Here is a 13,176-nt window from a genome sequence, read left to right as displayed (position 1 = left end):
TACTCACATGAAGGAACACCAAAATATCCCCAGAATAGGTTACATTATCACCTTTTTGAGGCTGTTAAAAGGAATCCAGTTGTATAGATTAAAAAAATCTTTTTTTTTTAAAAAGAGAAGAAAAATACGTAATCAGCAGTGCGACAGCAAAGTTGATGGTAGTACCTGCACTTCTACTACAACAAAAGAATCTCTGATAGAAAAATAACCCAAACAAAACTGAAGATAGTATAATTTTGTTTCAAATATCTTTTTTTCTGTAAGACAATTAAAATTACAGGTTCCAGTGCTCAATATCAGTAAAACTGCAGATTCATATTTCCTTATTTGTAAAGTAGAAACCCCAAATTTCAATTCCACCATTTTGTAAACTCAGCTTTACTGGTTACTTCTCGAGTTACCTGATTCAACACCCACTACACTGATAACCTGAAAGAAACACCACCCAAAGACTGAGTTGAACGGAATCCCTTTACATTGATAATTCAGCTTTGGAAACAAATGAAGCTCATCTCAGAAACAATAAATAAAACAGAAAAAATGGATAACTTAGAAAGTGCCCGTGTCCGCCAGATTATTTGGTCATTCGCCTCTTGGCTGTTTATGGTTTATTACTGGCACAAATAAGTGCCATGTTAAATGACAACAAAGGTTAGTACACTTGACAGTAAACATTGCAAGTACAAAAGCCTTTGAGAAGCAATTGAAGACTTTAAAACTGTTCTCTCTAATAGGCAGCATAAGCAATCCATCTCCCCAAATTTCTTTTAAAAAAACAACCAAGCTTATACAAGGAGCTGCACACTATCCAATGAACAAAGGTCCGTCACCAGGGACATGAGGCGCAGGTGATTTATTAGCACCTGTGACGAACGTGAATTATGTACTTTACACACCTTCAAACAGTTATTTCCAATGTAGTATTTCTTTCCTGACACTGCTTTTTGGATTGTGAAATTAACACAGCTATTAAAATACTGACAAAATAGGTCAACATTTTCAGCAGAAAATACAGTTATCCATAGAATCAGGCTCAATATTCACCACCATGGCAATAGTACTAAGAATTTTATAAACCATTACTAAAAACCATTACTATGAGGCTATATTATTCTGCACTCCAATCATTTTTGATAAATTAACATGCACATGCAACATAACTGTGTTGTTTTGCAGGAACTGTCAAAGGAATAGAATGATTGATACAAAAAAAATGGATTATATTTAATTCACACTACGTTTTGAATAATAAAAATCTGCTCAACACTTAAATGATGTCTTGCTGTAACTCTGGTTGTTTGGGCCCATAAAAAGTAACTGTATGGTGGGACAAAACTGAGGGCAAATCCAAACTCTTTAATAAGAATAGCAAAAAGGACAGCAAAGAGAATAGCAAAACACACAAATAATGCAACTGGTATTAACAACAACAAATTATACTTGTATAGTGCCCTTCACATTGGAAAGACGTTGCAGGGCGCATTAAGAAGTGAATGACATTGCAAAAGGAAAAAGAAAATGAAGATGACCAATAATGGACTACAGCAGGAACCACAAGTCTAATGTGCTACTGCGTGACATAATAAATAATAATCCTTGCATTTGATATAGCGCTTTTCACATCTTCTAGACACCGCAAAGCACTTCACAGAATATACTGTAAAGTGAACTGACTATATTTTGTGGGCGAAACGCGGGAGCCAATTGCGTACAGCAGTGTCCAACAAACAGTCGTGAATTGAATGACCAAATTATTATTATTTTTTTTCCTTGAGGGATTACCAGGCGCATGGAGTAAGGAAACTTGCCCAAGGTTTCATATATCCAAATTCAGTGTACAGAAGTGCATAATAAACAAGGCTGCAATGCATTTCGAAGACGAACAGAAAAGCAATTGCAAACCAACATTGACAATTACGTTCATTTACCTCTATACGGCTCTGCTTCAATTATTCCCTCCATAGGGCCGTCACAACTGTTAGAAACGATTCTGGTTTCTTTTAGGCCTGAACTGCCAGTCATCATGTGCTTCAAGTCCTGGGGTAAATGAGAAAAGAGATGTTGACCTAGACGAATTTCCCAAATAAGAGCACACCTCGGCATTTTGCACAGTTAACAAAGTTTTCAGAGATGCCACTTGTTCGGGCGCGATCACACTGGAAGAACTTGAGACTTTGAACTGCATCATCACTGAGCTAATTGTTACATCAAACAATAGCAGAGCTCTCTGAGAAGGTAACTCAATGTGGAGAACTCACTTTTCAGACCCAAGTGATGTTAATCAGCTACATTTACTAATTTTTTCACAGGAGAAACTGGCACCAAAATAATTCCCCCCCCCCCCCTTGTACTTATACCAAACATGGGGTAACAATCAACGTAAAACTAAATTTTTTAAGCAAAGAATTCTTAAATTAAATTCTTAACCTCTTGATTCATTGTTAGGTTTTGAACAAACATTAAATTATCCTTGAGAAGAATATCAGGACCAATTCAGAGACTGGTCAATGTGGAGCTTTCAGAACTAATCCACTTCCAAAAGCACATGGTCTGGATGGAAAACTCCCCTGGTTCCGTGACAAGTGGATCCACTGACACAGGAACGTTATTGACAACCTCTGAAAAACAAGATTTTGTAGACCAAAAGTGTGCATTGGTTCATGTATGCAAGATTGTGCGCGTGTGTGTATATATATATTATATAATACACACACGGATATACACATACATACACGTACAAACATACACATACATACCTTTCTGGGGGTTGATAATTCCTTAAAATAATAATAATATGGTCACTCAATCCTGTTTGTGGGACACTGTTGTGCGCAATCGACTGCTGCGTTTTGCCCACAAAAAATAGTCAATTCATTTTACAGTATATTCTGTGAAGTGCTTTGAGATGTCTTGAAGGCGAGATAAGGCGTTATATCAAATACAAGGTTATTATATATGTGTATATATATATATACATACATGCAGATATATATATATACATAGTAAGGTTCCTATTTACTGCTTGGTAAACAGAGGCGTGTGGAATAAGGACATTTGCCCAACGTTTCGGCCTGCAGGAAATCAAACCCAGGTCTCTCTCTTGCGAGGCAAGTGCTCTAACCACTGAGCTACAGGACTCCATATATATGAATAAGAGAGGGGGAAGGAGTCTTATCAATACCACCTTCACTCCCTCTCTCTGTGAACAAAGGATTTGGAAAGGGGTGCAGGAATGTATAGAGGAACTATTCTCTTTCAATACAACGGTTGTCAGCAACTCTTTAAACAAGTTGGGATCTGTATGTTCCCTCAAACTGGAAGTGCATCCAAATGTACAGCACAGAGAACGTAGCAAATGACATTGACAATATGGATACCATCTTTCAGGCTAAACAGAAGAGCGTTCAATCTGAAATGTACTGTATTTTGGGAATGCACAAATTATTGGTTGTGCTAAATGAGGGAAACAGTACATAAAAAGGTCACACATTTTACATAAGAGACACAGATTTGTTTTTTTTAAAAAGAAATTCGGGAGCTGAATCTAAATAAACCCTTCACACAATAAACACAACATGTTAGTTAGTACCTTAGCACACAAATTAAGAACGTGAATGCTTCAAACCTGTCAGAAATGATAAGATACCCTCCTCATATACCATTAGAAAGGTGACCTTGCATTCGCACAGAAGATTCAGAAAGCTAGCAATTCATCTCTAAGGTTTGTTTTCAAGTCACTACCCAAAACACTAATAAAAAAAACTTGAATCAAGTTACATATTGTAGAATATTGAAGGACATTCAAAGCATTCTTGTAATTTCAAAGTTCAAACATGACTACATGATCCTAGGCACTAAATGTAGTCGTCATATTGAATTGTTCAGTCTCAAGTCTAAGGAGTCTTTACAGTTATGAAGGTCATGTGGAACACAGACAGAAAAAAAAATACCTCCCTAAATTCTATAAGCTCCAAAATGTCATTAAACGGTGATGTTTTAAATCGATAAGACTGTGTGTGCACAAGACTGTCTTAAATATTTTTTATATTACACACAAGCCCACATACGTCATCTGTCCAGCACGTCATTTGTTCTGTGACTACCACCATCAGCATTGATTTTCAGAGATTTACTGCCATCTGTACAGTCAGAACCAACATTCTTTTATGGTTGGAATACAATTGGCAGAGCTACAACTGCAGGTATAATTTAAATAGCAAAATGACTCCATTTTCTGAATGTAACCAAATTACATCTGGGTGTTTCATAGAGCATTACCATATCAATACCAATGATGAAATGTGTAAAGGAAAAGTGCATTGTCAAGCACTTTACATGGAAAAAAATCATTACGGAAGAGCACGAAACATTGTTTCTTTCAGAATAAGCAATTATAAGATTCTTTAAGGCAATAGATCTCCCTTTTGCTCATATATTCTGAGCTATACATCAACTGCAACTGAGGATATTAAGAAATCACCACACTAAGCACTAAGGGAATTTGTTCCTCACATTTTTTCTCCATCCACAAATAAGAAACTGGAGATAGCTCTTAATGCTTCCCCTCAGCAATGTATCTTAGATTATAGGAGGCTATTTAACACCTTATAATGTATTTGAGTCCATTTAGTCATCAAGATTAAAATTTGTTAATGAATACAAGGAATTAGAACTGGCTCAGTATTTTGCATATTATGTCAGATACTGCACAGAATAGACCACAACTATTCTTTTACACTGTATCAATTATCTGACAATCCAACCCTCAAATACATCTCCCACAACACCAGTTATCCTTTCCTTATCCTTAATGACTGAAACCAAATGCATAGTGCCATGACAAAGGATGCTTTGCAATGTAGGGAAAAGCTCTACAATTTCACATCCATTTCTTTTTTTCCCAGTTTCAATCGCTTTCTGTGAGTAATAAACCCTTCAAAAAATAAATTAAAAATTTTTTTGGTCACTCAACCCACAACCGTTTGTGGGACACTGCTGTGCGCCATTGACTGCCGGGTTTCGCCTACAAAATATACAGTGACTACGCTTTACAGGATAACCTGTGAAGCGCTTTGAGATGTCTCGACGACGTGATAAGACGCTATATCAAATGCAAGGGTTATTTATTTATTTGCATGGAGGCTTCATATTTACTGAGAACTTGATTGTTCCAATTGGGACTCTCTTAACTTTCAGAAAGAGGAGGCTATTCTTTACACAAATTATTAACAAGCTTACAGATAGAGCCAACCATTCATTCACTCATCTCACCACCGAGTTACTCAATATTCAGTACCTCCAGTTTTATGTTTTTCTGTGTGGAGCAATAACTTTGTGTGGAGGCAGAAGTCAGAACACAATGCAGTCACATTTGAAAAACACTGCCATTTAGTAAACTGATCTCCAGTTTCGTGCAAAAAGTTAAACTAGCCAATAGGTACATAGAATACCAAACCTGAAGCTTACTTCAAAATGGTGAAAAAAACGTTTCGTTGAACAAATTAAAACTACAGGGACAAGAGATTGTGGAATAATGGGAACCACAAAATGCCATTTCAATCCCAACTGCCACCAACTGCTTAAAACAATTGCTGCAAACCTAAACAGAAAGTCTATTTATCATTTCTAGGATTTCTGTGTGCAGAGTGCCTACTGGACTCGAGCTGTATTTTGTGAAGTGATTTTTTTTGATAGTGCACATCTTTGTATTTCTTAGACAGGAACACTGATATATAACCAAAGCTGGTTATCAGATCAGATGAATACCAAATTACAAAACTATATATGGTTTTAGTGCACTGCCTCTGGAAACCAGACTGCTACTTTATTGATGATGAAACTATAGCGCTCGAAGATCTGGTGTGTTTTGCACTGCTCCTCACCACACATTTCGTCCCAACTAAATTTAAAGGTGCAAGGCCCATGGTGTAAAAATCTACATCTTCGTATTGGATGATTTTTCAGCCGTTTTATTAAGTGGGTAACATCTTCCAGCTCCTACCTAGGTAGTAGGAAAACAGTATTTAATATGGGAATTAACAAACTCGGTTAAAGTGTAATCACAACATGGGTCCTTAGAGCTCCAGTTAAACAAAATGGTACCACAGATTGCACAATTTAGGTGGCTGCAATAAAATACTTTGAATTACTCATCATGCATAACTTTTTTTTTCACAAAAAACTCTGCCCCTACCAAATTAAGAGAAATCACATGTAGACTCACTAGATCAGGCATCACTATTGGTCAGAAGCAAGCTACCTACGTTTGCCAGAAAGCTCCTCATAGGAAGAGCATGTATTAGCTAATCACTGTCAATGATATGGAAGTCCAGGAGCAGTATTCAAGACAAGGAAGAGATTCTACACATACAAGAGTCACAGTGTGCAGATCTGGTTCGCGGTGGCTCTCTTCTAAACCAGCGACTTGAAATGATAAACTCCAGCAGTCTACCAGCATGAATTGAATGCGGTGGGATTGCCAGTCAACAGAACAATTTCCCTTTCAAAAAAAAATTAAAATAGGAACAACATGCCTCCTCAAATATTAGGACCAGACTAAACTCGAATTTGTTCTAACCATTTTGTGCTGAGCAAGTATAGATAATATTAGTGCATATAGTGTCTACTAGAAACATGATTGGATAAATATCTTGCACAATATGGACTTCATGCGCTCCGAGAATCAAGCTGGCATTTGAACACTCTACACTAGCGCTGAAAGACATCAGCCTTAATGAAATGCAGTCTGGTGGATTTGAAAATCAGCGCCTGGAAGGGACATCAGGCAGCAAGTTTCGGCTGTTCAATCAGGCCGGAGATTTTGAAATGGCCTCCCGACCGCCTGGAACAACCGAACCTTCAACCTCTCACAGGTCACTGCCCGCTTGCTCACCCGAGGCATCAGCCCCTGGGTCTGCTCTCCCCGCTCGCTCACTGGCAGCAGAAATCCGTGAAACCAGCAGAAATGACCGATGGTATTAGATTGCAAGTATTAACTGCCACCTGGACGAGCTCGAACTTTCTTCAGATGAATGTTGAATGCTCTCCTGCTTGGCCTTCTCCACATCCATGTTCTGACCCATATGTATAACCGAACAGTGGCAATTTAATTTGAAATCCTCCCATTGATGGTGTTAAAACAGAATGCAAACTCGCATGCAAGCAAGACATAGCTCGGAACAAATTACTCATACATTTCAACAAAATGCAAAATACTGCAGTTGCTAGAAATCTGAAACAAAAACAGAAGTGGCTGGGAACACTCAGCAGGTCAGGCAGCATCTACGGAAAAAGGAAAGTGAATCAACGTTTTGAGTCCACGACCTGATAAAGGGTCGCGGATATGAAACGTTGACTCACCTTACTCATACATATCACTGGAATGCAATTACAAACAGCCAGGTTTAATCATGATTACATTTATTGATTTGAATGAGATACAACACATTCAACTTAAATTTCTCTTTTCATTGTCTCCGTCCACACCCCCAACCACCCCAATAATAGTGCAATAATACTTGCATTATATATATTTACACACACAGTATATATTATATATACACATACACACACATTTCATATTAAATTGTTGACTGTACAACTAGTACCACATGTGCCACTATTATAGTGGCACGGTACTCCCAATGTGTACTGTAATGATTCAGAAACCAATTATGCAAATAAAGAAAGGCAAATAACATAAGAATTAGGAGCAGGAGTAGGCCATTCAGCCCCTCGAGCCTACCCTGTCATTCGATAAGATCATGGCTGATCTTCAGACCTAACTCTAATTACCTGCCCCTTCCCCATATCCCCTAATCCCTCTATTTTTAAAAAAAATTATCAGTCTCAGCCTTGAAGATTTTCAAGGACTGAGCATCTACAGCCTTCTGGGGTAGTGAATTCCATAAATTCACTACCCTCTGAGTGAAGAAATGTTTCCTAAACTCTGTTCTAAAAGACTGACCCTTAATTTTAAGACTGTAACCCCTGGTTTTAGATTCTCCTACCAGGAGAAACAGACCCTCAGTGTCTACTTTATCCAGTCCTTTAAGAATCTTATATGTTTCAATAAGATCTCCCCTAATTCTTCTGTACTCTAGAGAATATAGCCCTAGTTTATTCAAGTTACGCAAGTTACCTCCTACATTCATTTATGACTAGTCAGCCGATGAAACTGCACATTATTTTTGCAGAAAGGAATTTTTTTAAATTTTGATTTGAAGTGAAAGCAGCAGCATACCACAAACAAGATATCTTAACGGAAACTTCCGTTTCAGTTTACTGGGGAGGACAGGCCATGCACTAAAGGCCATGCACCTCTGATGCATCCTGTCTCCGCCAATACCTCTCCCCAAAAGCCGCTGAAACTCTGGTCCATGCCTTTGTCACCTCCCGGCTGGACTATTCAAACGGCCTCCTCACCGGTCTCCCCTCCACTACCATCCATAAAATCCAACTCATTCAGAACTCTGCCGCCCGCATTCTCACCCGCACGAAACTCCGCTCCCCGATCACCCCAGTCCTTGCCAGACTGCACTGGCTCCCTATCCCAGAGAGGATCGACTTCAAGATCCTCACCCTCGTATTCAAGTCCCTACACTCCTCTGTACCCCCCTACCTCTCTGACCGCCTCAGCACAGTACCTGTTGCCCTCGTTCCTCTGGGTCTGGCCTCCTCCTCGTCCCCTGAGTCCTCCGCTCGACCCTCGACGGCCGTGCCTTCAGCCACTATGCCCCGAGGCTCTGGAACTGCCTTCCTCACTCCCTTTGTCTCGCTCCCTCCTTTCCCATTTTCAGGTCTCTGCTGAAGACCTTTTTTTCGACCGCACTTTTGGTCACCTTCCCACCCCTCCCCCTGGCTCAGTCCCCGGGATCCTAAACTGTAAAGCGCTCGGAGACGCCGTCCGGCGTAGAGGGCGCTATATAAATCCAAGTTATTGTTGTTGGTACTTAATACTGCAAAATAAAGTGGAGTCCTGTAGCTCAGTGGTTAGAGCACTCGCTTTGCAAGCGAGAGACCTGAGTTCAATTCCAGGCAGAGGGCGAAACCTTGGGCAAGTTTCCTTACTCCACACAGAGCCTAATAATAATCCCTCCAAAAACCAGAAACAATAATAAATTGGTCATTTTCAATCTACGACTTTTTGTGGGACATTGCTGTGCGCAATTGGCTGCCGCGTTCGCCTACAAATATACAGTCAATTCACTTTACAGTATATTCTGTGAAGGGCTTTGGGACGTCCTCCCGACGTGAAAAGCGCTATATCAAATGCAAGGAATATTATTATTATAAAGTCTTATGTTACTAATAAGGTACATTCCAAAATAATTTCATGATGCTTTTGTTAAAAACAAGTTGAACCTGATAACATTGTACAGATATTTTGATTAACATTTAAAATTCTTTCTCTCAGTGAGTTAATATAAAAATATAATCCATAACATAATCTTGCAGTTGATGTGTGTAAATCTAACAATCTAAATTGGACTGTTTAGACTTGTCTAATTTAACATTGGGACCAAAATCGCAAATAGTACAACTGGATAATTGTAAAAGAAAGTCTTTTACTGCCAGCGAAGCAGTTTTCTGGTTATATTAGCGCATGTACATTGGTGTCCCATGTTGCCTCTTGAATTGGAATCAACAGCCAAATTATATTTCAATATCAAGTTTGGGGACAATCCAATGATGTGCTCAAATGACACTTCTTACCAATGTGCAAATGGAAGTGATGCATGGTTCATAGCAGATTTATTTTGAACTCAGAGCTTGGCAAGAGTGCAAACATTTTTTTAAAATCTGGAGAAACCCTGGAGAAACATCTGGAGATGTGCACCTCAACTTGAAGTACTCAGTGGTAGAAATAAAATACTAAAAAATTATGTTTTCAGTAATCTGCAAAGTTGGTGGATCGGTTGGACGGGCAGCAACTATTGGGTGTTACCAGCCTGAAACCATATTCAATATCCAGACAGTGCTGGAAAATGAGACTTAGGCTGACTATCCTCTTCTGAGCTTAGGAATCAATCACATTCGATACAGGCTGAATGTCCAACAATCTGGATGTAAATCCTATGGGTAAACCCCACCCTCAAAATGTGTTCTCAGCACTGGTGATCCTTGCTTTGATCGGCATGAAATTCACCGAACAATTGGTGGGAATGATATTAACCGAAAATACATTGAGTTGAAAATTGCCACTGTTTCCACTAACTAGTTTCTGAAAACTCTAGACTTTGGCAATTGATCTACATAGGTTCAAAGTAGTGACTGAATAATAACATTAATCATCCTTTCATTTGAGATCGCGCCTTATCATATTGTTGAGACATCGTAACGATGCAATAAAGCACTATAACAAATATAATTATTATTGTTCAACAACAACAACAAGATTCCATTTATAGAGCGCCTTTCACGTCAGGAGGACGTCCCAAGGCGCTGCTTTGAACCGATGTAGTAGGAGAAATTCCCTATGATTCCCAAGTACAAGCTGTGCACAATTTGGCTGCTGTGCTAGTCAATAAATACAGTCACTCCACTTCACAGTAAATTCTGTGATGCACTTGGGAGACATTCCTCCAGACATGAAAGGTGCTTACATAATGCAAGGATTATTATTATTAAAAGTAAAGTGAAGTTATCATCAATAGATCAAAGCGAGGGATAACCCATTAAGAATGAAAGAACACTCATAATTAACTGTAGGAATTGTACAAACCTTTTGACAATTGCAGTTCATTATACAGGGAAGGGAAGCTTCCGTCCAGGTGACATCATGCAGTTAGAAGTTTTTAAAAAGAGAAAACTCATTGACCCATAAGCAAGATAATACAGTACTATTTGCATAGTACAGAGAATAACAACAATCCCTGCATTTGGTATAGCACCTTATCACGTCTCAAAGTGCTTGTCAGAAATTACTGTGAAAGAGTGATGTGTATTTGTGCACAGTCTCTCTCAGCAGTCTTTCTCCATGAGTCTTGCTCTCTGCCTTGCGAGTTAGTTTAAAATTCACTTGCTCTTTCCCAATGATCTTTCCCTCGCTTTCCTCACATTCACCCCTTTCACATTCAAGTCACTCACTGTATATTTGTCTCCTCCCTGCGACACTCATTCTCGTTTTATCTAGTACCTCACACAATTGCTTTCCTCCACCTCTCTCATTCACAATTCTTTGGTTCAGTTCTATCCCTTCACCTTTCCTCCTCACTGTGTTTCAAGTGGTTGCAGATTAAAATGACCACCCTGACTCAATATCCTTTGTGTTGTGCAAGTGTGCAGTATGTAGCAAGCTGACCTACCTTACTGCCCAATACCATGTATTTACTGTTGGGCTGCCCTGCTATCTGTACAGGTGGGGAGGGCGGGGAAGAAAGAGTAAGAAAACAAAAGAGAGCACAACGTGGAGCAGGAAAGCAGCGCTAAGGTAAGAGTATCATTCGTTTCAGATTGAGAAAGATAACTTTTATTTGTAATTAAGATGCAGAGAAAGTTTTTTTATTAAAAATTAAAGACTGGAAACAATTACTGTAGGTCTTTAAAGCTTAAAATCTGGAAGCTGGGTACTGTCCAGTCCTCACTTATGCAAGCAAATACTTCTGCGTCTTTCAGACTTGTCAGTGGTCACAGTGAAATTGTAATGGCTGTCTGTTGGGACAAGCCGAGGTGTGAGAGTGGACTAGAGGGCATCACATTACATTCCCGATTACAAATTCTTGGGAGATTTTTTTTAAATTTCCAGGATGGAAATGTTCCTAACAGGTCTAAGTCCTTACAAATATACCAATAGTTGTGTAACTTATAAGTAACTTATAAATTTTATAAGTTTTAACTCCATCTTTGTCATTGATGGAGGGAGAAATTTGAAGTGGGGGCTTGGCTACTGAAATTAAACATAGATAACAGTCTAACAAGTCTATGTTGAGGCCTGAAAAGCATAATTGCTTTCTACATTGGAATCAAATTATAATTACAACCCACCCGTTCCCCACCAGCCCAAATGATGAATAACCAAGGAATCAACTTTATACAATGTCAATTTAAGAAAGCCCCTTTGTTCGCACAGAATGAACCATAACTGGAGACTTGTCATAAGACAATAACTTTTTGGCAGTGTGAAAAATCTCTGAAGATGCCCGTCAATGAGAGCACAGCTATAGTTTCACGAGACACTTAAATCTTGGTAGATGGACTGCATTGTGTACAGAGGTATGATACCAGCAAACTGGCCTACACTCATCACCCCATTTCAACCTGTCCACTCTCTCCGCTCAGCAGGCTCTGGCCTGCTCCACGTCCCCCCCTGACCCGCCCCAACCCACCATCAGCAGTTGGGCCTTCAGCCTCTCTGCCCCCACCCTTTGGAATCCATCCCATATTCCCTTCGCCTTGCTCCATCCCTTGCCTCCTTCAAGGCCAGTCTCAAGACCCTCTTCTGTCGTGCCTTTGCCTACCCTCCTACCCCTATCCTTCCTGCCTCTACCCTTCTGATCCCAAATCCCTGCTCGGGTCCAAATCCCTAACTATTCAGCGCCTTGGGATGTCCTCCCGACATGAAAGGAACTTTACAAATTTTGTATTGTATCTTGCAAGTCAAAGAAATATGTGCAGGTCACTGCAACATAACTTTGAGGCATTATTTTGTATTGTTTTGCATCCTGCAACACAAAAATAACTTGGGATTGATGGACAGTCTCGCTCAGCATTCTCACATTTGAGTCGAAACATTTTGGGTTCAAGCCCCACATTGGGACTTTGAACTCATAGTCTAAACTAACACTAATACAGCGCTCGAGTATTAATACTATAATACACTCTTAGCTAGAATGGACCTCAATTTTCAGAGGTGCCACCCTTTCACTGGGATGTCAAACCAAGGTCCCAGTTGGCCATTCTGGTAGATGTTAAAGATCTCATGACAATCTTCGAAAACAGAAAGGACCGTTGGCCTTAGGCGTTGGCCCAAAATCCCCAAGATAAAATTAGTCATTCACTTCATGGCAGGGCATTATTTAACATATAAAGTGTTGGAGAAAATCCCCTCCAACCGCTAGGAATTCCCCAGCAGCAATTTTAAAATTCCCATCTTGCTAAACTGTCACCATTTATGCAGTTTTTACAGACTTAGGCAAATTTTAACAGAATATTATTTAATTAGACACTGTACAACAA

General features: G+C 39.4%; 1 protein-coding gene across 8 annotated transcripts in view; it reads right to left on the bottom strand.

Moving 5' to 3' along the window:
• Positions 1-13,176, bottom strand: part of arfip1 (ADP-ribosylation factor interacting protein 1 (arfaptin 1)) — an 81,573-nt gene that overhangs the window by 29,971 nt on the left and 38,426 nt on the right. For all 8 annotated transcript variants that reach the window (XM_007904001.2, XM_007904004.2, XM_042338429.1 and 5 more), the window contains one exon: positions 1,929-2,037. In XM_007904001.2, coding sequence (XP_007902192.1) covers positions 1,929-2,037 — 109 coding nt within the window. The remainder of the gene's footprint in view (positions 1-1,928; positions 2,038-13,176) is intronic.

This window comes from Callorhinchus milii, unplaced genomic scaffold (genome assembly GCF_018977255.1).
Source record: "Callorhinchus milii isolate IMCB2004 unplaced genomic scaffold, IMCB_Cmil_1.0 Scaffold1, whole genome shotgun sequence".
In the NCBI taxonomy this organism is placed as follows: domain Eukaryota; kingdom Metazoa; phylum Chordata; class Chondrichthyes; order Chimaeriformes; family Callorhinchidae; genus Callorhinchus; species Callorhinchus milii.
This window is presented reverse-complemented; position numbering and strand designations above follow the sequence as displayed.